The sequence below is a fragment of the Schistocerca americana genome, chromosome 5 (assembly GCF_021461395.2).
Source record: "Schistocerca americana isolate TAMUIC-IGC-003095 chromosome 5, iqSchAmer2.1, whole genome shotgun sequence".
Taxonomy (NCBI): Eukaryota; Metazoa; Arthropoda; class Insecta; order Orthoptera; family Acrididae; genus Schistocerca; species Schistocerca americana.
Window position 1 is genome coordinate 38,884,828 of NC_060123.1, and position 24,759 is coordinate 38,909,586.

Sequence of the window (24,759 nt, forward strand, 5' to 3'; positions counted from 1 at the left end):
GAATTATAGTCACAACTTAATGGACTTCAGAGCGTAACAAGGTTTTAAAATCTTAGCTGGCACAGGTTCGAAGAAAGACGCCGTACATCTAGCGGAAAGGTAGCTTTCAAAGCTCAAGGACGAGTCCTTCAGGCCAGAAATTGATAGTACCCAACCCAATGTAAATTCGTGCAGATAAAATTAAGCCAGCAGCAGCGTGCAAAAAGACGAAAAAGCAGTCCCCTATCTGCGAATAGAACAGGAAATCTTAAGTCTTACAATAAAAATAGTCCTCTGCCAGTCTCTTCTGTGGGAGCAGAGCAGTAGTAGATTGTCAGTGACGTCTATGGCTGTCGAATTTGTATAGGCGCACTCAAGCACCTTGCGGGTCTACGATCTTAGTTAAATAGCTGCGCTCATTTGAGCGTCCCCATTTGAAAGTAGATAGTAGTGATCGGGTATGAAAGTACTTTGGAAGGTATGGAGAGGAAAAAGTGACAAGTTCAGCTCTCTGCGTACCCTCGGTTTTATTTGGTATCAGGATCTTCGTTCTAGCTGACAATTTTGACTCGTTCTAAATGTTCATTTCTGCGTATACTTGGATAATAAGGAATGTTACGTATTCGAGGTGTTAAAGTTCATTTGGCGTACTGTTGCGGTCACAAAAGACGAAACAGTCAACGTCTACTTGCATGTGATCGGACTTCGTAATTGGCCAGCTACTCAAGAATCAGCGTCGGAGAGAGCCAATGGGTTAACGCGAGATCCGAACCATGGTGCTGATTCATATCTTTCGTGTACAAATCGTCAAGCGGGGTGTCACTGTAAATCGGAAGTAAATCGGAAATTAGAGAATCTAACGGAGCGGCTTCATTTGATGTCTGACACCCACTCAACCCCCAAATCAATGTCCAGCTTGACGTTCATACTAGACTAATATCAGTCAGAATAAAGTATTAGTTACGACTTCTTGAATGCATTTAAGTTCACTGGCCAGTACGAAAGGAACTTAACGCCTTCATCTCCGTATACGAGACACTTTGACTGCTGGAGTAGCGCCTTGCAGGCGTCTACCTCCGCTTCTGATGTCTAAACTATTCAATTGTTTCACATCTGAGCATTGAACTGAAAGCACAGGTGTTTCACGATTTCCACCAGGTATCGCTTCCTAAATCTGACAAAGGTAGTATTGGTCAGCGTCTTCCCACTAGCACCATTTTGGTTCAGTCAAGCAAGGCACGTGTCATGCCGATTGAACACTTCTGTCCTTCATTTTCTGAACATTTGATTGCCACACACATTCACTAAGTTCTTCGGTCTACCGAATCTCACATTGAGCCACACAGTCCTCACGACTTGCCGTTCAAGTAAGAGCGTCTGAGACATCAACGATCTGTTCCATGCACCACCACTTGAACATTACTATTAGTTTCTGCAGGAGAAAGTTCGTTTTTCGGGCTGAATTATATTAAAAATCGGCTGTTTAAGTTCTAGCTTTAAGTTCTTGTTTTTTAAAAAGTTAAGATAAATGCCTTACAGAAAAACGTGGCTACCTGCATGACATAACGTAGTATCAGTGCGTAACATGCCATTCGACAGTTTTTAGTGTCACACTCCAGAAGTTCTCTATTGTGAATTATAAACAGGTTTATGGCAGTGTGTATACGCGGACAAGAAAAAATTCCCGCGTTTCTCTTCATTTTCCGTTTATCCTGGGGCGTGTACACCCTCTATAGGATATATAAAAACATGTTGTCCACGTCACAGGGAGCTAGTGTCCTAAACTGTGCGGGAAGAGTTATATCGTAAGATACTGATGATCCTTTACAAGGCGGTAAACCCTTTCTCCTTTCAGAAATTAATCCTTGGGATAAGTTTTGTATGAGGAATAAATTGTCTTAATATAGAATATTTACTGTCCTACGTCCCAGATTATTTCAGCACTGTGGAAGCAACAAGATTTTGAAATCTGAAGTTGGCTACAGAAATTCAGATATAAATTGAGTTTAGTTACAGGTTTTAGTTAGCAGTCTGATATGATTGTGTAGCGGTACATTTTACCACAAATTCTTTGATGATACGGGCCTCAGAAATCTGTAATGAGAGACAACGAAACCCATGTTTAATATGCGACATACGATACTTCAGAATACCCAGTCTCCCCTGCGTACTAGCTGTATTCAGAATAGGAGGTAAAATTATGGAGGCAAACTGTTCCTTACGGTACACGCCATACGTTGGCAAAAGTGTGTAAATGTGCAATGAGGTTGGCAACAGTTCCTCCTGACACTTCCATCGACTGGTTACTAGTGGCGGCGCTCATTGGGATCGCGTGTGCGGCTGTCTTGTATGCACGACACGCCGCGAGGGCTGCTGGATGGCGTCGGCAGTTGGCTTGTCAGCGGGGGCGCAGATGTCATGCAAATGGCTGGACCGCCCAGTAAGCGGTGGAAGTCGCGGACAGCTCATGGCCGCGTGACGGTGGCATGCCGATGCACAAGAACGAGAGCGGCCGCGTGCGCGTGACTCACTGCTCCGAGCGCAACACTGCCGATACAATTAAATTACTTGGTTCCAAAGACCTTAGCAAGTATCTCTCTCTCTCTCTCTCTCTCTCTCTCGCGCGCGCGCGTGCGCGCGCGCGTGTGTGTGTGTGTGTGTGTGTGTGTGTGTGTGTGTGTGTGTGTGTGGTGAAAAATGAAAATGTATAAAGGCCTGGATTCGAACCAGGGTCTCATCAATAGGTAGATGCGCTAACCACTACGCCACCCTGGCACAGAGGTTTTGCGCAGACTACCCTAGTACGCCTCCCTCCTCAATCCAAATTCCCGTTCATGCTTCAATCCACTTAGTACTCCCTAGAAACTCGTTGGATGCTGATGTTCTATTCCAATACAGTTGGAGAGACTCCGCAACGTTGTTACTTCAGCGGGAGTAGCAATTGGTCTGAGTCATGACTGGGAATTTGAACTGGGAGGGAGGCGTGCTAGGTTAGTCTGTGCTGTTGTACAAAGCCACGGGGCCAGTCTGGAGTAATGGTTAGCGCATCTGCCTAGTGACCAGGAGTTCCTGGTTCGAATCCTGGCCTGGGTACAGTAGTTAGAAAGTCTACGTCCTCCTTCAGACGTACAGAAACCGTTACCAACAGGCCGAATTCATTGGTAGAAATGATAATCGAAATATGCACGACTTCTGCGCAAAACTACATTAACTCCGCATTAAACACAAAATAATAGAGGCGTGCAGTGTCTATAAAACTACATCACGTATCTTTAAATAATTAGTGATCACTTTTGATACGAGGGGCATTCAATAATTACGCCACCTTACTGCGAGGGCTTGTATGCCCACATGTTACTACTCTGATCGACGTCGCAGCCAACGTCTTGCTGCAACAACTCCCTCATCATCCTCCCCCCCCCCCCCCCCTCCAGTCATCCACGTGCTGCTTCCCACGGAATGAGTGCATCCTTCATTGGGACAAACAGATGTAAGTCGAAGGTGCGAGAATCAGGCCGTATAGTGGATGATGAAGAACAGTCCAATGAAGTTTTGTGAGCTGCTCTCGGGAGAGCAGACTTCTGCGAGGCCTTACGCTCTCATGAAATTCGTTTGCATTTTTAAGGCGACGAGCACACTGAAATCGGTTCTTAAATCTCCTGGGGGTAGTATAACACACTTCAAAGTTGGTAGTTATACCGCGAGGGACGAGAACAGTATAATACCTTAGGAGTCCTAGAAGACTGTCGCCTTGACTTGACCAGATGAGGGTGTGGCATTGAACCCTCCTCCGGAGGGGAGGTGGTGTGGCGCCACTTCATGGATTGTCTTTCTTCCCAGTTCGAACTGAATCCATGTTTCATCGCCTGTCACTGTTTGACAAAAAAAATTGTCACGATCAGCCTCTTCACGCTCACGCAGTTGCTCACAGATCACACACACACACACACACACACACACACACACAGTTCTACACATTTAGCAATTTTTTTTCAATCGAAACTGACAGAGTTCCATTTATTTATTGAGCGAGCCCTCGAATAAGCGGATAATCACTTGATGACACAGCAGCTGACTGGCTGGTTACACCTACGTTAACTAAAATCAGACAAAAAATTTACCTTGCGACTTGGATCTGCCGCACGAAAAAAATTATGCCTAACGTGTCTTAACATTTAGCAGATAGCAAAGATTTCTTCAATCATACCCGGAATAGGTGTGTCGAATGTCCATTTCATTATTTTTTACATCTAATCTACAAATCAGTCAAGTGCATGGCTGAAGGTACTTCCGATTATGCAACGTATTAATTTCTGCATATTTAATTCGCCTATGCGATCTGTAAGAACCACTGATTAAATGTGTCTGCTTACTGCAATTACACGAACTTTGCTTTCACCTCCCTCCCCCCCCCCCCTTCCTTCCCGCGTGCACAAATTACAGTATATACCTAGATTCCTCGCTTAAACTTCACGGAACCGGTATTCAGTAGGCTTTCTCGAGAGAGCCGGCATCCGTCTTCAAAAGTCTGTTGGTTCGAACTTTTTTTTCAACGTTAATGCTACTTGACCATCGATCAACTGGTGATCAATTGTACTGCCTTCTATTGTATATTTCAAATAACCCCCGAGTCCTGTTTGGGTTATTTTGTAAGCAATCTGATCTGTAGGCAGACACAGTTTTCCGAGAGCGAACACTTAAAGCAAGTCGCCAATCTTTGCACCACTCTGAAGACCTGGTTGGGTAACTGTACAGCTCCTTTTGCCTACTACTTTCTAACAGAGAATTAAATACTTGCAGACAGTGAGTTTACTAATATTTTGCAGGTCATTAACATAAAACCTGAACAGATCGTAAGCAAACATATCTCCCTGGGGACGTCTTAAGTTACTCGTACATACGTCAAAGGCTTCCCATCTAACATAACATGTTGCTTTCTCCCTACAAAGAAATCCTCAACCTAGTCACAAATATAGTTGGATGCTGTAAATATAGAAAAATGTTTGCCTGTTGCTAACCATAACTCACTAACAATGATCAGCTGCTTCCCAAACGCCAGACACTGCTTCTTGACTTCCTTATCAGAATATGTTCAGCTACATGTAGCATATATCCATCATTTGGGTTAGGATTTATCCAGATTGTTTGGCTTCGGGAGCAATAAATTCTCAGCAATACCGCTAAAGAAGCAGGCTGGTCACCAGGTCCACTGGGGATGTGGATAAAATCTATTGCCATAAAATTTTTTTTCCAGAAACGTTCTCCCTAAGTTTCAGCGGGATGTGACAAACTTTTTCTTAATATTAATGGCCAGTGCAGAGCTTCATAAAAACTCGGCTGCAACAGTTAGCGCCGTTGCCGCCACAACACCCAAGTTATCCTATGTTTCCTGACGAATACAGTCCACATCTACGCTTCACATAGTTGGACTTAAGGGGATTTGAGTAGGCAATGATATGAACGAGGCTATAGACATACGGTGTCCACTTCAGTGTAAAGGAATAACGGATGGAACAGATTAGCATCCAGCGTCAATTAATTAGACCACCTTTTAATTAGCGTAAAAGGTAACGATTTTACAAAGCATGCGGCACAACGATAACTCTATTCAGGTGATGGGCGCCCGAACGTTCTGCGTCCAGTGAAACTCCTCTTGGCTGGATCTAAATCGTGTTGTTGGAAGGATATGGGATTTTATTTTCGAGATGTCACGAATGTAAATACTTTAAATGGTTTTGTGTGTGTGTGTGTGTGTGTGTGTGTGTGTGTGTGTGTGTGTGTTTTTGCAGGTACATGCGTGTTCTTTGTTGCCAATGAATAAACTCAGCCAATCAGTGACATGAACGTACGTAACGTCGTGTCTGCATCTGTACCTGTCGTACAATGCCTACACTGTATAGCATTATCACATCATGAGACCACTTTTAATTCAGTTTGTTTTGTACATCGTTAATTTACGGTGAAATGAAAATTACAGTATGGTTCAAGGCACCATACTAAGAAAGAGATATTTAGTGCCGTTTCTGTTTACGCGAAAAGTTTTAAAGACGTTTACTGGACCGGGTTGAAATCAGGATAAATTCGCCGAAGTACAAAAGTAAGAATTCAATGTAGTGTTTCTCGTGCACATGAAAAAATAGTAATCTCGAACCGTTACAGTGCAGATTAGTCTCCCGTGCTGTGTTCGAACTGAAAGATGTGAAAGATTGCCACATTAACTGTGCTCATGAAGTACGTCTGATGTTTAGCTAGCATTACGTTGTACGGTACTTCCACTGGTGCGCTCAGAAAGGTTTCACCACATAATGGGTATTGTTGCTCATTCAACGATTTGAAGAAATAATAGTACTTCGTAAAACAGGAAAGTTGTAGCAGTGTGGTGCGAGTAGGAATTATCCCTTTCGCAATCCATTGGCAGAGCGCATAAGAAACATGGTTCCGGTGGGCCAAAAGTGCAAGAGATAGTATTAGGCGGACTGAAATTGAGAAGCAATAACTAGTTACAATTAAACTGAATTGTAGTAGTGGAAACGTCAGCCATGCTATGAGACACACAATTTCGACAATCCCCAAAAATGGAACAAAACCAAATATAAATTTTAAAAACATTACGTTTAACGACGAACAATATGGCACGTAGTCCTATGCAACAACTCCACACATGTAATGTCCAAAACACCGACGCATCGAACTAGGTTATCGTAATGAACACATTAAGTACCAATATGCTGGCGACTGACTAAAGGATAAAATAATTATTTTCAAAAATTTCGGTATAGTTACTATCCACATAAAATAGCCCAGGGCATAAAGAACAGACGAAAATTACAAAATAGTCCTCTAAACAAGTCCAGCTAGCAGCATCTCTTATCTCGTAGATAAGAAAGACAAACCGATCTAATCCACCGTCAACAAAATAATGCCTGGGTAGGGTTTTGAAATAGTTACGCTCGCCTGTAAGGAGAATGCAGGGATTATAATTTACCAACCGAAATTAAATCCAAGTCAGAAAAAATACACTACATTCAAAATGGTCCTTTCCGTCCATCTACACTAAACGGAGCCAAAACAAATCCTGTGGCACAAAATAAAATGGGTTCTCTCATCAGCTCTCTCTCTCTCTCTCTCTCTCTCTCTCTCTCTCTCTCTCTCTCTCTCTCACGCACTGCTCAGCGCCAATCCAGCTTCTATGTTGTTGTAGTTGATATATTCTAACTTCCACGGCGTCTTCGATGATTACGCCCCAGCAGCTTGAAGTATGGGATAGTATCCGTGTCGATCAAAATATTTCGTACTTTTCGGTAAGGCCGCGTTCGGCGAGTAAGATTCCTGTAATTAATGTTCCGCTGATCGGTACAATGCTGGGAAACAGTGTGAATAGACTGCCCCACGCAACTATGCCGCATTCACATGGAATAATTAACCCCCGGGACTCAGCTGTCGTGAGTATATTCAAGACGACGCAACATCTTAGGTGACCGAAATACAGATTTTTTTTTTCTCATCTGTGATTCGTCCAATTTTACTTTGTCCCTCCACAGAATAGAAGAAACGTCGCAAGCTGATACTGTTGCTTGTGTCGACTTAAGAGTCGAGTTTTCCGGAGAGAGCTGACTTACTTTAAGTGAGAGATAGTAATTCATGTGAAAAAGCACTTTGAGAGTTTATTTCAGTGCCGAGATGATTGTGGTCCGATATACTTTTAGCTCCGTGTATGAGTGCCCACCACAATTTACTTTGGAAAGGATAATGGAAATTTTACTAGTATCAGTGTAAGATTGGGAAAAAAATGCCTCCCACAGGTGAGAGTATTAAAATCTTAATTGGCAATTTGTTGCGAGTTCAAAGCGCTGCCGAAAAGGAGTGAAGCTCACATACTGCTAGGTACCGAAAGGTTGTTGAAGCCTGAAATTGATAGCAGTGAGATTTTTGGGGAAAATTTAACTGTATATCGAAAGGATAGGCTAACGCGAAATGGAGGTAGTGTGTTCGTCACAGTAGACAAAAACCCAAATCCACTGACACAGAAACTGAAACTGCATACGAGTCTTGGCGAAACTCATTATCAGGGGTGGGCATAAAATAATTGGATCATTCTATCGCACACTAGACTCATCTCCTGGAGTACCCGAAAACTTTGAGGAATTTACGTGCACGTGATCTGAAGTTTTCTCCCAACATAATCTACTCATCGGTGGAGACTTTACCATCAAACAAATAACTGGCAGAATCACAGTTTCATTAGCGGTGGACGTGATAAGACAACATGCAAACCATTTCTAAATGCCTTCTCTGAAAAGTACAAAGAACAGATAGTTCGGAAACTCGATTCATGTGGAAATTTATTGGCTCTAACAAATGGACCTCACCTCTTCATGTCCACATCGAAACTGGTATCCCTTACCATGACGCGGTTGTGACAAACGAGTACCAACGCACAAAGGTTTAATGCAAATGGTCTACTATTAAACGAGGAAAAGACCCAGAATATGTGGTTCAGTCTATCAAAGACTAAAAAAAAATGGAAAAACAGAAGCCAAGGTTTTTAGGTATTATACTTGACAACGGTCAAACATGGAACTCCCATGTTGATCACATAGTGATTAGGTTGTCAAGAGTTATATATTTGTTGAAGAGACTGATGTGTTGTTTGACATTTGAGTACGTAAGAACAGCGTACTTGCGTACTTTGCCTTTTTTCAGTCTGTTTTAAGGTATCTGTTAATACTCTGGGGAAACGGCAAAAAAATAAATGAAATTATGGTGATCCAGAAGAAAGCAATCAGAGTAATTGCTAAGGTAGATAACTGAACATATTGTAAACCACCGGTCATTAAATATAGAATTTTAAGTTATTAATTTATATATTCTTGACAGGGTTAACTACATACTTGCTGAACTACGTAATTTAAGTGTAAGATCAAAGACATGAGTACTATACAAGAACCTGTACTTATCTACTGTTGCCACAAAATAGATTAGCTAAAACTAACAATAGTCGGAAGTATATGGCAACTGAAATATATAACAAATCGTTTAAGAATGCGCCAGTCAAGCCTGACAAATTATTTCAAGAAAATGTACATAACTTCTTGTTAACTAATCCATTCTATTCATTAGAAGAATTTTTAGAAATGCCCAATATCAACTTAAATATGTAAAAATTTATTTTGTAAAATTAATAGGTTAAGTGAACTGACGAAGTCTATTGCATGTAATAATGCTAAATGACCAATAAAGAATCTGAATCTAAAACAAGCAGAAAGTTATATATTTTCAGTAAACTAGGTAAAAAAATTTGTAGTGTCTTATCTGTGTGAAGAACTTGAAACTTCCAGCATACGTCAGAAGCATGTAGAGAAAGTCTAGCTCAAGTTTAAAAGAACAGTTGATTACGCACTGGATAGATATGCGCTAGTACAACGGTTCATAATGAGAGGGAACCTCCTGGTTTAGTCACCGTAAACAAACTTCGAAAGAAACGGAGATCACTGCATAAAAAGTGTGAAACAAAACTTAGGGCTATAGATAGATGCTGAATGGAACGCATTTGGCTGTCAAGAGCAATGCGTGAATGAATGCCTTCAGTGACTACCGTAGCAGAATATTGTCAATGACATTTCACAAAATTCAAAGAAATTCTGGTCGTATATAGGCTGAAGGCTGTTAGTGGCACAAAGACAGTGTCCAGTCTCTAGTGAATGAGACAGGAACTAAAATTAAGGGTAGTAATGCAAAAGCTGAAATGCTTAACTTTTTAAATGTTCCTTTACAAAAGAAAGCCCAGGAGAACTGCTCCAATTTAATCCTCGTACAATGCAAACAAGAATTAATTAGTATTAGCGCCAGTGCTGCAGCTGAAATAGTTAAAACTGAACAAAGCTCCAGGCCCCGATGGAATCCCTGTCAGTCAGTATACTGAATTTGCGGCTGAGTTAGCCCTCTTTCTAGCTATTTGTAAAGCGAAAGGGCAATGAAAAGTTTTCAAAAACTGTCCTGTTTCAGTTTGCCTTAGAATTGGGGACTAAATACGAAAATCCTTGCAGTTTGGTCTGTCAGTAAAGGTGTTATATTTCTTTTTGAGAATACAAGTCACTGTTACGGGCGACTGCCGCGTAGGCAGGTCGGAGCGAGCGGACGTATGCCCATGCGGTGTCGTATCGATAGACGGAAATTACGCTCTATGCTGTCTGGGCTGCCCCATGAGGCAGCGGCTGCCGGCTATGAAGCAGGGGCGAAGCGCAGGCTCTCTACCAGAAGTGTGTTTACAGTTTCCGTTTAAGTCAAACCTTTATATCTACTCGAAAACCTCGAAATCACTTTTTGAGTAATGAAAGGAATGAAAAATTTTGTAATTTTCAGTTCACTTACATCGCGTACAAGTATTAAACCACATCCAATTCCTAAAATTTTTAGTTTTATGTAAGTGAATGTAGGTGCACTTCCACAGCGATGAATGTTTACACGAGTGACTAAGATTTGGAAGTGCATCTGGCATTGGGCTGAAATTGGAAAGGAGTCGGGCGATTCACTCGCTCGCGACGTTTGGGCTGCTATATTTTGTTCATCATATTCCGATTGTTACCATTTCATGTGTGTTCTGACATTACGTCATTTTAAGGCAAAAGCAAAATTAAGGTTTAAAACTCTACATGCGATTTGTTATAATTAAATGTCAAGTAATGATATATCGTCTGTAAAAGTGCTAAGAAAATTAAAGACAGATTCAAAGTATTATCCCTATGCAACTGCTGTGGTCCTGCGGTTAAAGATTTGTCGTTGTAGAATCCAAGAAAGTGGGTTCGTATATAGGTATACGCTAGTTTTTTTTCTTCAACGATACAAATGCAATATTTTATACATGTAACAGAACTATGTTCTGCAATATTAGATGTTATTTGCATGTAAGAGCGTGCTCTCAAGAGTTCCTTTAAATTCGTGACCTCAGGCTGGTTAAAACACTAAAGATGAAATTGCTGCGAGTGAAACAACCAGCAGTGACATTTATATTCCTTCATGTCGCAAATACTTCATCATTTTTTCAGAATACGTCGCGATTTCCGATAGTGTGTTTAGGGAAGACCTAAGAGCATAACTTAAATAGCAACGAATGAAACAAATAGCAGTGATATTTCCACTGGAATGACAAGTCATACGATACCGATATTATAATATGGTGGTAGTACCGCGTACACAAGGTATAAAAGGGCAGTTCACGGTGGAGCTGTGATATGTACTCGGGTGACTAATGTTAAAGGTTTAGACGGGAATTAAGAAATGGTTCAAATGGTTCTAAGCATATGGGACTCAACATCTGAGGTCATCAGTCCCCCTAGACGTAGAACTACTTAAACCTAACTAACCTAAGGACATCACAAACATCCATGCCCGAGGCAGGATTCGAACCTGCGACCGTAGCAGCTGCGCGATTCCGGACTGAAACACCTAGAACCGCTCGGCCACAGCGGCCGGGTGGGAATTAAGACATCGAACGCGGAATGGTAGATGGAGCTAGGCGCATGGGACGTTCCAGCTCGGAAATTGTTAGGGAATTAAATACTCCGCAATCCACAGTGGCAAGAGCGAGAATACCAAATTCCAGGCATTGCGTCTCTCCACGGACAACTCAATGGCCGACGACTTCACTTAACGACAAAGAGCAGCAGCGTTTGTGCAGAATTGCCAGTGTTAACAGTTCAGCAACACTGCGTGAAATAAACGCAAAAATCAGTGCGGATATATGACGAACGCATCCGTTAGGGCAGTGCGCGAAATTTGACGTTATTGGGCTGTGGCAGCAGACGACCGACGTGAGTGCCTTTGCTAGCAGTAAATCATGGGCGCCGCTCTTCCTGGGCTCTTAGCCAATAGCGATTGGACCCTAGACTAGTGGAAAACCGTGGCCTGCTCAAACGAGTCCCGTTCTCAGTTGGTAAGCTGATCGTAGGGTCTGCGCCATACCAACCGTACCAAGTCAGGGACCCTAGTCGTCAAAAAGGCACTGTGCAAGTTGTTGTTGGTTCCATAATGGTATGGGCTGTGTTTACATGGAGTGGCCTGGGTCATTTGGTCCAACTGAACCTCTCATTGACTGGAAATGGTCATGTTCGGCTACATGGAGGCCATTAGCAGCCATTCAGACTTCATGTTTCCAAACAACCATGGAACTTTTTTGGATGTTAATGCGCCATGTCACTGGCCACAGTTGTTAGTGACTGGTTTGAAGAAAATTTTGAACTAGTCGAGCGAATAGTTTGACCAACCAGATCGCCCGATGAATCTTATCGAATGTTTTTGGGACATAATTGAAAGCTCAGTTAGCGCACAAAATCCTGCACCGGAAACACAATAGCAGTTATGGACAGCTATAGAGGCAGCGTGGCTCAATGTTTCTGTTGCGCACTTCAAACTAGAGTCCATGCCCCGTCAAGTTGCTGCACTACGCAGGACTAAGGAGATCGGACACAATATTGGGAGCTATCCCACGACTTTTTTTCACCTCGGTGTGTAGGCTTGCTTGTCGCAAATACTTAGCTGCGATCGAATCCTTAACAACTCCTACGTAAATTTGTCGGTGAAGACCGATAGCATCACACGAGTCTGGGAATCACGTGATGGCTTTCCGATCTGAACCGAATACCAGAGGCATTTCAGATGTTTAGCCACTCGTGTCGTCTAAAAAACCTCTAAGCTTCTACGCCCTAATTCCAGCACAGTGCGATATAATACAGCACTGTATCCATCTTTTGGCGCTACTCAACTGAGGAAACGGGTGGTGTCAGTATAGCTTGGTGTGTTTCGGTATTGCCCCGGTCTCTGTCATAGAAAACTTTTAGCAATTTGGGACTCAAACTCACTGTGGTTCTGCTCAGCTTGTGCTCCAGACGAAATTAACCGAAATGCACAGGAAAGTAAGAAACCAATCTCTCAAGACTCCGTTTCGAAAAAAACGAATACCGGTAACGTAAATTAAAGTTCAACATGCTTCTGGAGATGATGGAACCGGCTAGAAATTAGCGTTACGCGCGGCAGTCCCCGTAGAAAGTGCGCAGGTTACCCGCCGGTGGCAATTATCTTGTAACTGGTGTTGGCGCTATCGTGGCAGATAACATTGCCAGCTGGTTTGAGCAATATACTAGTACACCTGCAGTGTAAAAGATTGGTCAATCCAGCTTGCCGTTTGTCTCCTCCACGAAATATTTCGAAATGGTTCAAATGGCTCTGAGCACTTTGGGACTTAACATCTGAGGTCATCAGTCCCCTAGAACTTCCAAAACTACTGAGGCTTAATAACCTAAGGACATCACACGCATCCATGCCCGAGGCAGGATTCGAGCCTGCGACCGTAGCAGTCGCGCGGTTCCGGACTGAAGCGCCTAGAACCACTCGGCCACAACGGCCGGCAAATATTTCGACTTGAGCTATCTTCTGACACCTCAGAGGTGTAGACCACAGTTTCTTCAACTGAGTTCTGCAGTACCGTGGGCTAAAAGATTTGTTCTTTTTTTTTCAAACATTCTAAGAAGTAACTTCATCGTCTCTACAAAAAAGACAAAAAGAAAAACCACTTCCACTTGGTGATTTGAATAGCTTGTATTTGTCAGCTCACAAACGGCCGAGTCCCATGTTGCTACATTTACCATTTTTATCTACATACATTACAAGCCAGGGCACTCAGCTTGTTTCGGCAAAACATAAATACGAGAACAAACTTGATGCAGAACCTGTTGTGCAATACCTATATCTGTAAGTATCCTAAACACGGAATGCTATTAAAGACATGGCCTCTATCTGAATTACAGTGGCCACGAAACAGAAGCATAAATAGATACTGCTACATGAAACGGAGCATGGAGAAACAACACTGTAAACATGACACTATTGCTATATAATAAATCAGCCACGAAAACAGATGTGGACCGACTCAACTGTGAGCTGAACCCTGCCTAGACATAACAGATTTTGCAGGAGGAGGTCATTTCCCGTTTCCCGGAACCATTAAAAACTCAAGTACTTTGTGTAATTGACGGTCTTGTAGTCTGCCGATTATCTCCCATTTGCGAGGAGAAACTGACGTTCTTGCGCGTGAACACAAGATCTTAAAAAATAAGCTATTGGAACTGCAACATTAGTTACAAAACATTAACTGTAGGGTGCTCCAAATTAACGAACACTGGCCGTCCATTGAAAAAGTAAATCCAAAATGGATATGAATTGGGAACGAGTTACTGCAGAACAAATACAGAACAAAGGGTTGTACTCAGTTTTTTGTCAACGGAATTATGGAGTTATAAACGTAAATGTTATTTGCATAGAAGCAAACTTGGAGGCTGCAGCAATATTGTTTGCAAAACTATAAATAATTCTCTACATCAATGAAAATGAGCTTACACAAACTCTTGAAACTGATAAAACTGCAGAGTGATACTATTTGGTGACATTAAAATAGAAATTACGTTTAAAATTATATAAATAAGTTCGGTACATAAAACGTTTTTCAACTTTTACTATGCAAACGATGAGTTAACGAAATGTTGACCATCCTTAGATGATACAGCAGCCAATTTTCAGTTAAACAGAAAGCAGGCAAATATTGATGTAGGTATCTCAGATCATGAAGAGCTGTGAGGTAGATGATATGTAAATAATAAATAAATAGCTGTTCTACTGGGGATGGGAGGCTAATCTGAACCATAAATCACAAATTAAACCAACCAAAAAGGAAATTAATCTAAATGAACTGGAGTAAACTATTCCTGCATGGCATGAAATTGAAAAGAGGTGGCGACTGAGCTCTTACACGTACTAACTGGAAACCTTTAATGGAATGTCTTCCAAATGTTACAAAAATCATTGCAAGGAGAACTAGTCCTAAACTTCAGTGATGCATCATGTAACAGTACAGCTCACAAGGAAATTTGCACAATAGTAAAAAGGCATTATAAATAAGAAATAGTTACCTACATGTAAAACTAATGAACACATTCTTAATGCACCAAACAAAAGTACGGCAGGATGTGAGGTCATTAAATTAGAGGTAAATAGAAAATAGAATAACAGCCCCATTTCGAACCCACCAGATGTGTTAAACATAAATTTAAGCCTCATCTCAGGCATCAGTTTAAAGTAAGACCTGAGAAGTTGAAGCACTACTGTCTACTACAGCCAACAATAAAAATTGTAGTTTTAGCTGTATGAAGGTAGCTAGTAGAAAAGACATTCAGTAACTCAAAAGGTGAATATTATATCTTCAACTATGTAACTAAACGAACGAAAATCATCTTAGGGTCATCAACAAACTTCATACACACATTATTAGATGTTTATATAGACACTTAAAAAAAAATTTGAACTTCAAACTTTTAATAGAAAACAGCATATGGTACACAAACTACATGGGATCCATTATGAGCCAAAGAGGACTGAAAGTTCATTTGTCCCTTAGAACATTGTCACTCTCAAAATTTGACTGTAGCTAATTACTGAAGTATTACTCATTTCTTTTTACAGTGGACTGAACTTTCAAGACTTAATGGTGCGTCAAGGTGCCATAGACTCCCCTCCAAAGACACCTTTCATTCTGGGATTTGAGTGTGCAGGAGACATTGAGGAAGTGGGCCCTGGTGTGGAAGGATTCAAGGTTTGTTAAAAATACAGTGAATTCCGCAGAATAACAATAAGTTACTGTTTGATATACAGCATCTGTATCTACCTCTTAGTGGTATATAGATAATAAAAGGTTGCCTCATTCTTACAGCTTGTCAGAAGATGTTTCACACATACTTAATTTTTTGTAAAGTGTAAGTCTTCTTGGTTTGGTCTTACAGGTTGGTGACAGTGTGGTGGCTTTGCCAGAGTACAGAGCATGGGCAGAGCTTGTGGCTGTACCAGCAAAGTATGTTTTCCCTCTTCCAAGTGGGATGACACACCTAGATGCTGCAGCCATTGCTATGAACTACATAGTGGCCTACGTACTGTTATTTGAGTTGGGTGGATTGGCTCCAGGGAAGAGTGTGCTGGTTCATTCTGCAGGTGGTGGTGTGGTAAGTAGAACTAGCAACTACGTGTCTCTCTCTCTCTCTCTCTCTCTCTCTCTCTCTCTCTCTCTCTCTCTCTCTCTGTGTTTGTGCGTGGTGCCCGGAGCTATTGCACTCTTCCTTCCCGGGCTGCATTTCCTTCACCGTGCCCCTCCCTTCCCATCCTCACTTCTTCCTCTCTCTGTGTTCTGATTTATGTTGTCTTGGCTATCCACCTGGTTCCTTCTATTTCTTGCAGTTTTGTTCCTCTTGCCTATTCTCTTCTATCCTCTTTGACATTTTGGTCTCCCCTTGGAATCTGAACTCCACTTCCAAATTGTCTGTCTCTAGTATGAGCCATTTGGAAAAGAACTACCTCCCTAGCATCTATGATGTGGATTCCTCTCCCTCCCCCCCCCCCCCTTTTCCTTTCTTCCATGCTATAGCTGCTCCCTCCCCACTAAGCCACCAACAATGTAGCCAGTTGGTGTGGAGGGGCTGTTATGTACCCATCTGGCTGAGACCCCTGATACCTGTGCTGTTCCCACCACATGCTTGTGCTGTTCGCTCCACATGCTTGCCAATAAGTTGTTGCTTGTCATCCCAGAGCATCAGAACTCTTGGCAATGGCCGCTCTACCTGCCAGTCCTTGCTGTGGCTGGGTGGTGCCAATGGGGAAAGCCCCTGATCTGAGTGGGTGGTATCAGGCCGGATGCTTGGTGCATGAAGTATATCGAACTGCAAAAATCTAGCCATTCTCAAATGGCCATCTCTTTAATTGGTAGTGGATAATTCACTGGATCATTGAATGCTGCTTCATATGACCCTACACCCGCCCCTCCCCTTCCCTGGCTACACCCAGGTTTGCCATCTTGGGGTGGAACACTTCCCCACCATGTGGTCTGTACTAGGACAGACGGACACATTCACCACCACAAAGCCACTGCTTTTTGTGGAGAACATCAAGGACACGTTTGTTGGTCTCTCAATAAGATGCAGTCAGGCCTCCTGTTGAGCAAAGCTGCTTCTGCCGCCCAATCTGCAGACCTTCATGCTTGTGATCACTTCGGCGATGTCCCGGTGTCTATTATCCTTAGCCAGTCACTGAATATGGTCCAGGGAGTGATTTTTGTAGGAACCTCATCCTGCAAACTGGTGAGGGACTCCAGGCTAATCTGAATCGATGGGGTGTTCATTTTGTTAGATAGGTGTAGAAGGGCCGTAAAGATGACCGCACCAGTAATGGCACATGTGTTCTGTCTTTCAAGGGAGATGCCCTCAAAGACAAGAGCAAGGTTGTGTGTTACTGATGTGACCTGAAGCTGTCCATCCCACCACCCATGAGGTACTTTGGTAATTGGGCTTTGGGCATATGTCCACCCTCTGTATGGTGACTATGGCTGCCCATTGCATGAGGGAAGCCCCTGTGTTCTGCCACGTGTGTTTGTCAACACTCATGACCACCACTGTCCACCCATACAAGAAAGAAAAAAAGATCAGAGTCAAAGTACCTGGATCGTCTGTCTTAAGCTGAGAGTCGCCAGATAAATGACCACCTCCACCCAGGGTCAATTTCTTCTATTTGTGCCTGTTACATCATTTCCCCCTCCTACCACCTCCTTACCTCAGCTCTGTCTCCCCTTTCCCTGCAGTTCCAACACCTTCCCCTTTGGGTGCCTCCCCCCTCCCTGGCTGAAGAATTGCACCCTCCTTTAGTGCCTGCCAGTGATGGGGCCTGCTCCTACAACTCGGCCATTGGATGCACTGTCTGTGCATCATAAGGCTTTTTCAGTTCCATATCTTGTGTAGGCCTGCTCTCCCTCTGTACTCTACTCTTCTCAGCCTCCGAATGAGGAAAAGAAATAAGTCCACAACAAGACATGGTGGCGCCCCCCCCCCCCCCCCAAGTTCCCCTGGAGGTGCCATCTCCCCCTCCACAACATAACTGTAACTTCTTACTTATGGATGTCACACCACCCTCGATGGTGATGACCACTGACCCAGTGACATGACCTCCCCTCAGCTTCTTTATGTCCAACACGCATTCTCACCACACAATAATACAGTGGAATTGCAATGGATATTACTGTCACCTACCGGGAATACAACTTGTTTCCTCTGTCTGTGCACTTCTGTGGCGACCATTCTCCAGCATTTCATGGTTATTGGGCATTCTGTTGGAATCAGGCCAGCCCTGGGATACCATCTGAAGGAATTTGCACTTTGGTTCTCACCAATGTCATCAATGATTGGATTCCCCTTCGTACCAACCTGGAAGCTATAGCGATAAGAGTGCAAACAACCCCAGCAATCACCATCTGCAGTGTCTACCTCCCTCCAGGTAGGCCACTTCCATATGTTGACCTGCCTACCTTAATACATAAATTCCCAACCCCATACCACCTCCTCAGGGACTTCAGTGCGCACCACGCCCTGTGGGGGAGTGCCACTTCGACGGGTAGGGGTCTTCTAATTGACCAACTTATTACAGACTTTGATTTGGGCCCCTTCAGTGATGGTTCCTGTACACACTTCAGTGGCATGGCTTGGTGCTCATGGATCCTTATCTGCTGTTGCTCTGTCTCTCCTCCTCCTCTCCTTTCGTTGCTTCCCTACAGTGGTCGCCCCACAAAGATCTTTGTGATAGTGATTGCTTTCCAGCAATTCTGTTGTTCCCCTTTGCCACCGCCACGCCCCTATGTTTGTCATTCTGCCGAGTCAATTGGCCTTTATATGCATCTGCTGTGCACTTTGACACCTCTATCTCATGACTGCACGGTCATGTAAGATGTCTCTGCTAATCATCATGAGACTGGTACTGCTATGCTTCTATCCACAGGTTCCCCTTGTCGACTGGTCCCATGGTGGACCAAGGACATAGCAGTTACTCTCCAGGTCCACCGACAGTTGCTACAACAATTTCTATGACACACTTCCCAGACAAATCTTACCGCTTTTAAAGCATCCTCATGCTAAGGCTCGCTACTACCTTATTAAGCAGAGTAAAACAGAATGCCGGTAACACTGTTTTCTCCGTGGGGATGTATGCTTCTTCATCACAGGTTCGATAAAAGCTACATAGCCTTCTGGACCATCAGTGACAGATGTCCAGGATCTTATCCTGCCAGATGCTTTGTGTACTGATCCATAGGTCCTTGCATAGCACCTCATGATACGCTTTGCAACAGCATTGGCACCCTCTTCCTATCTTGCTACCTTTCTCCAGCAGAAACAATGAGTTGAAGACCCCCCCCCCCCCCTCCCAATTTCAACTACCGACCTGAATCCTGTGATCAATTCTTCACTGAAGGAGAATTCTTGAAGGCTCTCGCCTCTAAAGATGTCATGGCCCTATCCACAACCAGATGATCTTACACTTGGACATTGCCCAGAGACATCTACTTAGGATCTTCAACCACATTTTAGCTCACAGGTGCCTTCCCCTCGCAATGACGAGACAGCATAGTTGTCCCCATACTTAAGCCCAGAAGAACTCAGCATCTCTGAACAGCTATTGCCCAATTAACCGGACTAAACATTCTTTCCAAACTGCTTAAGAGGATGGTCAGTTCCCAGTTATACTGGGTATTCGTATCTCGGGGCCATTTGTTCCCTTATCAGTGTGGCTTCTGGGAAGAATGATCTCCAGCTTACCATTTACTCCAATTGTAAACGGAAATCACACAGTCTTTTACTGACACCACCTTGTCGTGGTCTTCTTTGACCTCCATACGGCATATGATATGGCTTGGCACCATCAGATTTTAGTTACCCTTCAAAGCTGTGGCTTTCGTGGCCCCTTCAGATTTTTATCCGTGAGTTTTTATCCCATCAGATATTGCGGATTCGAGTTACCACTTCACTCATCACCCTTTGGATACAGGAGTATTGTCTCGCACAGGATTCTGTGTTGTCGCACTTTTCCTGACCACCATCACTGTGCCTGTAACATTTGTTGGGCATCTGGTACCCTAGCTGTGTATGTTGACAGATTTTGGCATCTGGTGCAGCTCCCACTAGGTAGAATCTGCTGAATGCCAGCTCAAAGGCACCATCTGACGGGCCTCTGTTTGGGCACTCTCAAATGGCTTCCAGTATTCTCCCTCCAAAATGCGGGTTATGCATTTCTGCTTTGACCCACACTGCACCCCGATCCAGAACTTCATTTAGGTGACCAGTGTCTGGATGTTGTAGCACAATCCCATTTATTGGGCTTTAATTTGGATAAAAAGCTGATATGGCTGCCCCTTATTGACCACCTGAAGACTACCTGCATGTGGAAGCTTGATGCTCTCTGCCTCCTGGCCCACACATCTTGGCGTGCAGACCATGCTATTCTCCATCTTTCCCATGCTCTGGTTTTGTCTAGACTAGACTGTGATTGTCAGGTTTATGGCTAGGTGGGTCTTTCCACTCTGAACTATTTGACCCTGTTCACCCTTGTGGGGGGTGTGTGTCGATCAGTGCCTTGCACATAAGTCCCGTTGAGTCTCCTCACGGAAGTGGGGATTTCCCATCTACAAATACAATGGAGCCAAGTCCTGGTTTCTTATGCCATAGACATTCGATGATTGCCTGGCCATCCCGTGCACCCTGTCCTCTTTGTAAACAAGGGACAACTCCCTCCTAGCACCTGCCCTTGTGTGGGATTGCTGATTGGCCTCTTTTGGCACCTTGTGTGCTCCATCCTTGAAGAGTTCTAGGGTGCTTCAATCTTCTACACTGGTGGTTCTAAAATGATATGAGGCGGGATATACTTCTACATCTCCTACTGGCATGAACACGATTTACTGCTGGAATGATGTAGTGTGTTCACAGCAGAGCTGCTAGCCATTGACAGGGCCCTCCATTTTGTTACTCCGGCCTCCCCTCAGTGTTTTGATAAGTACAAACTCAATGAGCAGCTTGCAGGCTACAGATCTTTGCTACTCTACTCTACTCAACCTTTGGTCACTGATATCTACAACCATCTCTAGGCCATTGGCCATGCTGCCTGCTCAGTTGCCTTTTTCTGCATCCCAAATCATGTGGGGAATCCCAGGGAATAAACTGGCTGACAGACTTGAGGCAGGTACTTACCCCCCGTTCCATGTCATGATTCCAGGTGCAGATACATGGGTCCACATCAAATCTCTCTCTGCCCAAAAGTGGAATGCCATCTAGTTCACTACTGCTCAGTAATAAAATGTGTACAATCAAAGACTACTGCAGTCTGGTGCTCTTCCTTCTGCTCCTCTCAGTAGTAGTCCACTGTTTCGTGTTGTCTACACATTCGCCTTGCCGACTGTTTCCTCTTATGTAATGGGCCACCCCCACAATGTAGCTGTGGAGCCAGACTGACTGTATCCCATACACTGGTGGAATGTCCTCTTCTTTTGGCCCTTCACAGTAAGTACAGTCTTCCAGATTCTTTGTCCTCAACATTAGATGATGATTCATGGACAGTTGAACTGACCCTCAGTTTCCTAAATGAAAGTGGTTTTTATTTTCAGTTATAAGGTTTGGCTTTACTCCTAGAGCATCTTTCGCTGATAATGGCGGTTCTGTCAGCTTTCTGTGGGTCCCCGGACATGTAGGAGTGCCTGGGAATGAGGCTGCGGATGCTGCAGCCAAGGCTGCAGTCCTCCAGCCTCGGCCAGCCTCCCATTGTGTCCCGTCATCTGACGTTTGTGGGGATGTATGTAAGAGGCTTGTGTCCTTGTGGTGGGATGCTTGGTCATCCCTCCAAGGAAACAAGCTCCAGGCAGTAAAACCGCTCCCAACTGCTTGGACAACTTCCTCCCGACCATCTCGGCGCGAGGAGGTCCTTCTGACCAGGTTGCGGATTGGGCATTGCCGGTTTAGCCACTGCTACCTGCTCTCTGGTGACCCAGCCCCGCAGTGCCCTTGTGGTCAGGCATTAACGGTGCGCCATGTTTTATTGTCGTGTCCCCGTTTTAGTCAATTTCGTGTTGTCCTGTCCCTGCCATCTACCTTACCGGATGTTTTAGCTGATGACGCTCGAGCAGCTGCTCGTCTTCTGCGTTTTATAACTTTAACTGGCTTGACCAAAGACATTTAACCTTTTTACTTATTTCATCTGCATCTTTGTCAGGTCCTTTTGATGTCCCCCCATCCCCTTGAGTTTTAGCAGGTTCCTTGTGCTCTAACACCAGTGACTGGGCGCTAATGACCTCAGCAGTTGAGCGCCCTTAAACCCTACCAAAAAAAAAAAAAAATCCTAGAGCAAGGGCAGGGTGGTTGTGGTTGGGACCGCTCTTTGTATCTTCTAGGTCTGGGACCCATGACCACTCATCTGTGTGAAGACCATTCTTTTCTCCCTGCGTTCTTTCTCATTTTTAGATTTGGTCTACCCGGTCATGCCTTCTACTGTGTTGTAACTTCCCCACTTTATAGTTTGACCCCCCTCTGACAGGATCCATTCACATATAATGAACCCTCTCTTACACAAGTAACTTTGGAATTGCAAGACTGATGACCTCACTGTTTAGTCTGATAGCCCCCTTCAGTCTTTTTCTCTATTAGGGTACTCAGCCTTACTTTAATCTGAGATAGCTAAAATTGTCAGTTCTCCTATACCACTAATTTTTGTGTAGCAATCTATTTTCAGAGAGATCCTGAGATATGGTCTCTCAGCTGAAAAACATGCCATTAACAGTTCATACACTAGCCTTCAGCTAGCTCCTAGTAACTTCGGTCAATTTCCACGAAACAGAATGCAATTTGGTCAGTTGCTCAAAAGACACAAAACATTGTTTCCATGAAAATAAATGTAATTTATTATCTTCTGTTAGATCTCGCCCCCCATTAAACACCACCTGTAGCTAGTTATCCGATTGCAATCGGATGCTCCTGTCTGCAAAGCATGAGTGCACATCCAAGACAACAATACTTCTTTAGATAACCAGAAAATAAGAAGTGTCAAATAGCATTCCAATCTGCAGGCACACAGTTCTAAAGGTCTCTATATTCAAAAAAAAAAAAAAAAATTCATGTGAGTCACTCACTCCAGATGACATATTAAACACCTGTAAATATCACCTTTCTCCCTTATCTTCCACAAATTGGAACCATCTTCCGGTATTGTCTTGTCAGTTGACTCATTAATTTTGGTAACAAAATGCAGCTCCATGAAATTATTGCAATAGTTAGCTCTTTCTTGGTGTAAGGAGCTGAAATGCAGGCACTTCATTCCCATTCTCATAAGCTTTTGCTATTATTTGAAAATCATGCTCCCTTAAGTAAGCATAGTAGAAAAAACTATTATTGAATGATGTAGGTATATAGGAAGTACATTAACCAAGGAAGGAAACAAGGACAAAATTTCTGAGATGATAAAATTGTCCAAAATTTTATTATTGTGCATGAGGCATAATTCAAAGAAGGAAAATACCTGCCAAAGCAAAGATTATGATATACAATTCATGTTATCTGCCAGTTTTGACCTATGGACCAGAACAATGGACTTGAACAAAGATCTGAATAGCATACAAGCAATAGGTATGTATGTTTCAGGGATCCTGGGCAAGGTAAAGGGCAGGATAAGGAATGAAAAATATGAAACATCCTGCAGATACAGTCTGCTACAAGAAACCACAAGGAGAAAGAGGCTTGAATGGTTTGGCCACATTAAGAGGAGTTGAGAGAGACTTTCAAAAGAGTTCTAGAATGGGCAGAATCAGGACGAAAGTATTTGAAGACCATGAAAAAGATGGAGAGACAAGGTCAAGGATGATGTGTGAACTGAAGAGGATGGCAATGTAAGGAGATGCTGAAAGATAGACTGAGAGAAAGGATAAGCTTGGAACAGGCTCTATGAATGAGCTGCAGAGGCAGTGGCTCCAATCACAACCCAGGCTACGCAACAATACCCTTCCTTTGCAACACTGGATACAGACTCTGCCATCTCCAATAGTAAAGAGTAACAGCTTACTGATGTGGCCAGAAATGACATTAAGAGCCTGTAGAGGAAATTCATGAAAGCTATACATAATTATATGGCTGCATTTTCCTGTGAGAGGAAAACATCATATTAAAACATTAAACAAGGGCCATGCTGAATGTAATAAGCAACAAGTTATGAAATTTTATTTATTTTTTAGTGGATCTCCTTAATCTCATATATTGCCACTTTCTAACATAGTCCCTTTCTTTGAATACATATTTCCTACCATTATGCAATTTCAAAAATACCATTACCACAGAGCTGCATTCCAGCTTCCCAAAGAAACTGACGCATCACTTGCTGAACATCCTCAAGTTTCTTGCCTTTGCACCTGTTCTTTAAGAGAACCAAAAAGATGGTAGTCAGAGGGTGCCAAGCTGGGACTGTAGGTTGGTTGTGGAAGTGTTTCCCTTACCCAAATTTCATGATCTTATCCACAGTGATACAAGCAATGTGAGGATGCATATTATCCTGTTGTAAGACTATCTTCTTTCCAGAGCCCTCAGGGCTTACTGAAATAGTGGATATAGTGGACACATTCATTTGTCCAGTCTTGAGGAAATAAATTTGAACACAGCTGTGCATCCAAGAAGACGGTATTCACAACTTTACTCTGCAAACCACCTTGATGTGCATGGTAGAGGGTACTTCCCACTGTACCAGTTATTAGGATTTCTTCCTGTTCCATTGGCGTATGGAGTGCAGGAAGAATGATTGTTAGAATGCCTATGCCCCTGCAGTAAATATTCTAATCTGGTTCTCATGATTCCTACATGAATGATTCATAGAGGATTCTAGTGTATTCAAAGGGTCAACATT

At 43.2% G+C, this 24,759-nt stretch overlaps 1 protein-coding gene across 2 annotated transcripts in view; it reads left to right on the forward strand.

Annotated features, from left to right (window-relative positions):
* Positions 1–24,759, forward strand: part of LOC124615597 (synaptic vesicle membrane protein VAT-1 homolog-like) — a 159,128-nt gene that overhangs the window by 127,367 nt on the left and 7,002 nt on the right. For both annotated transcript variants that reach the window (XM_047143586.1, XM_047143585.1), the window contains exons 2-3: positions 15,490–15,619; positions 15,807–16,022. In XM_047143586.1, the coding sequence (XP_046999542.1) occupies positions 15,490–15,619; positions 15,807–16,022 (346 nt within the window). The remainder of the gene's footprint in view (positions 1–15,489; positions 15,620–15,806; positions 16,023–24,759) is intronic.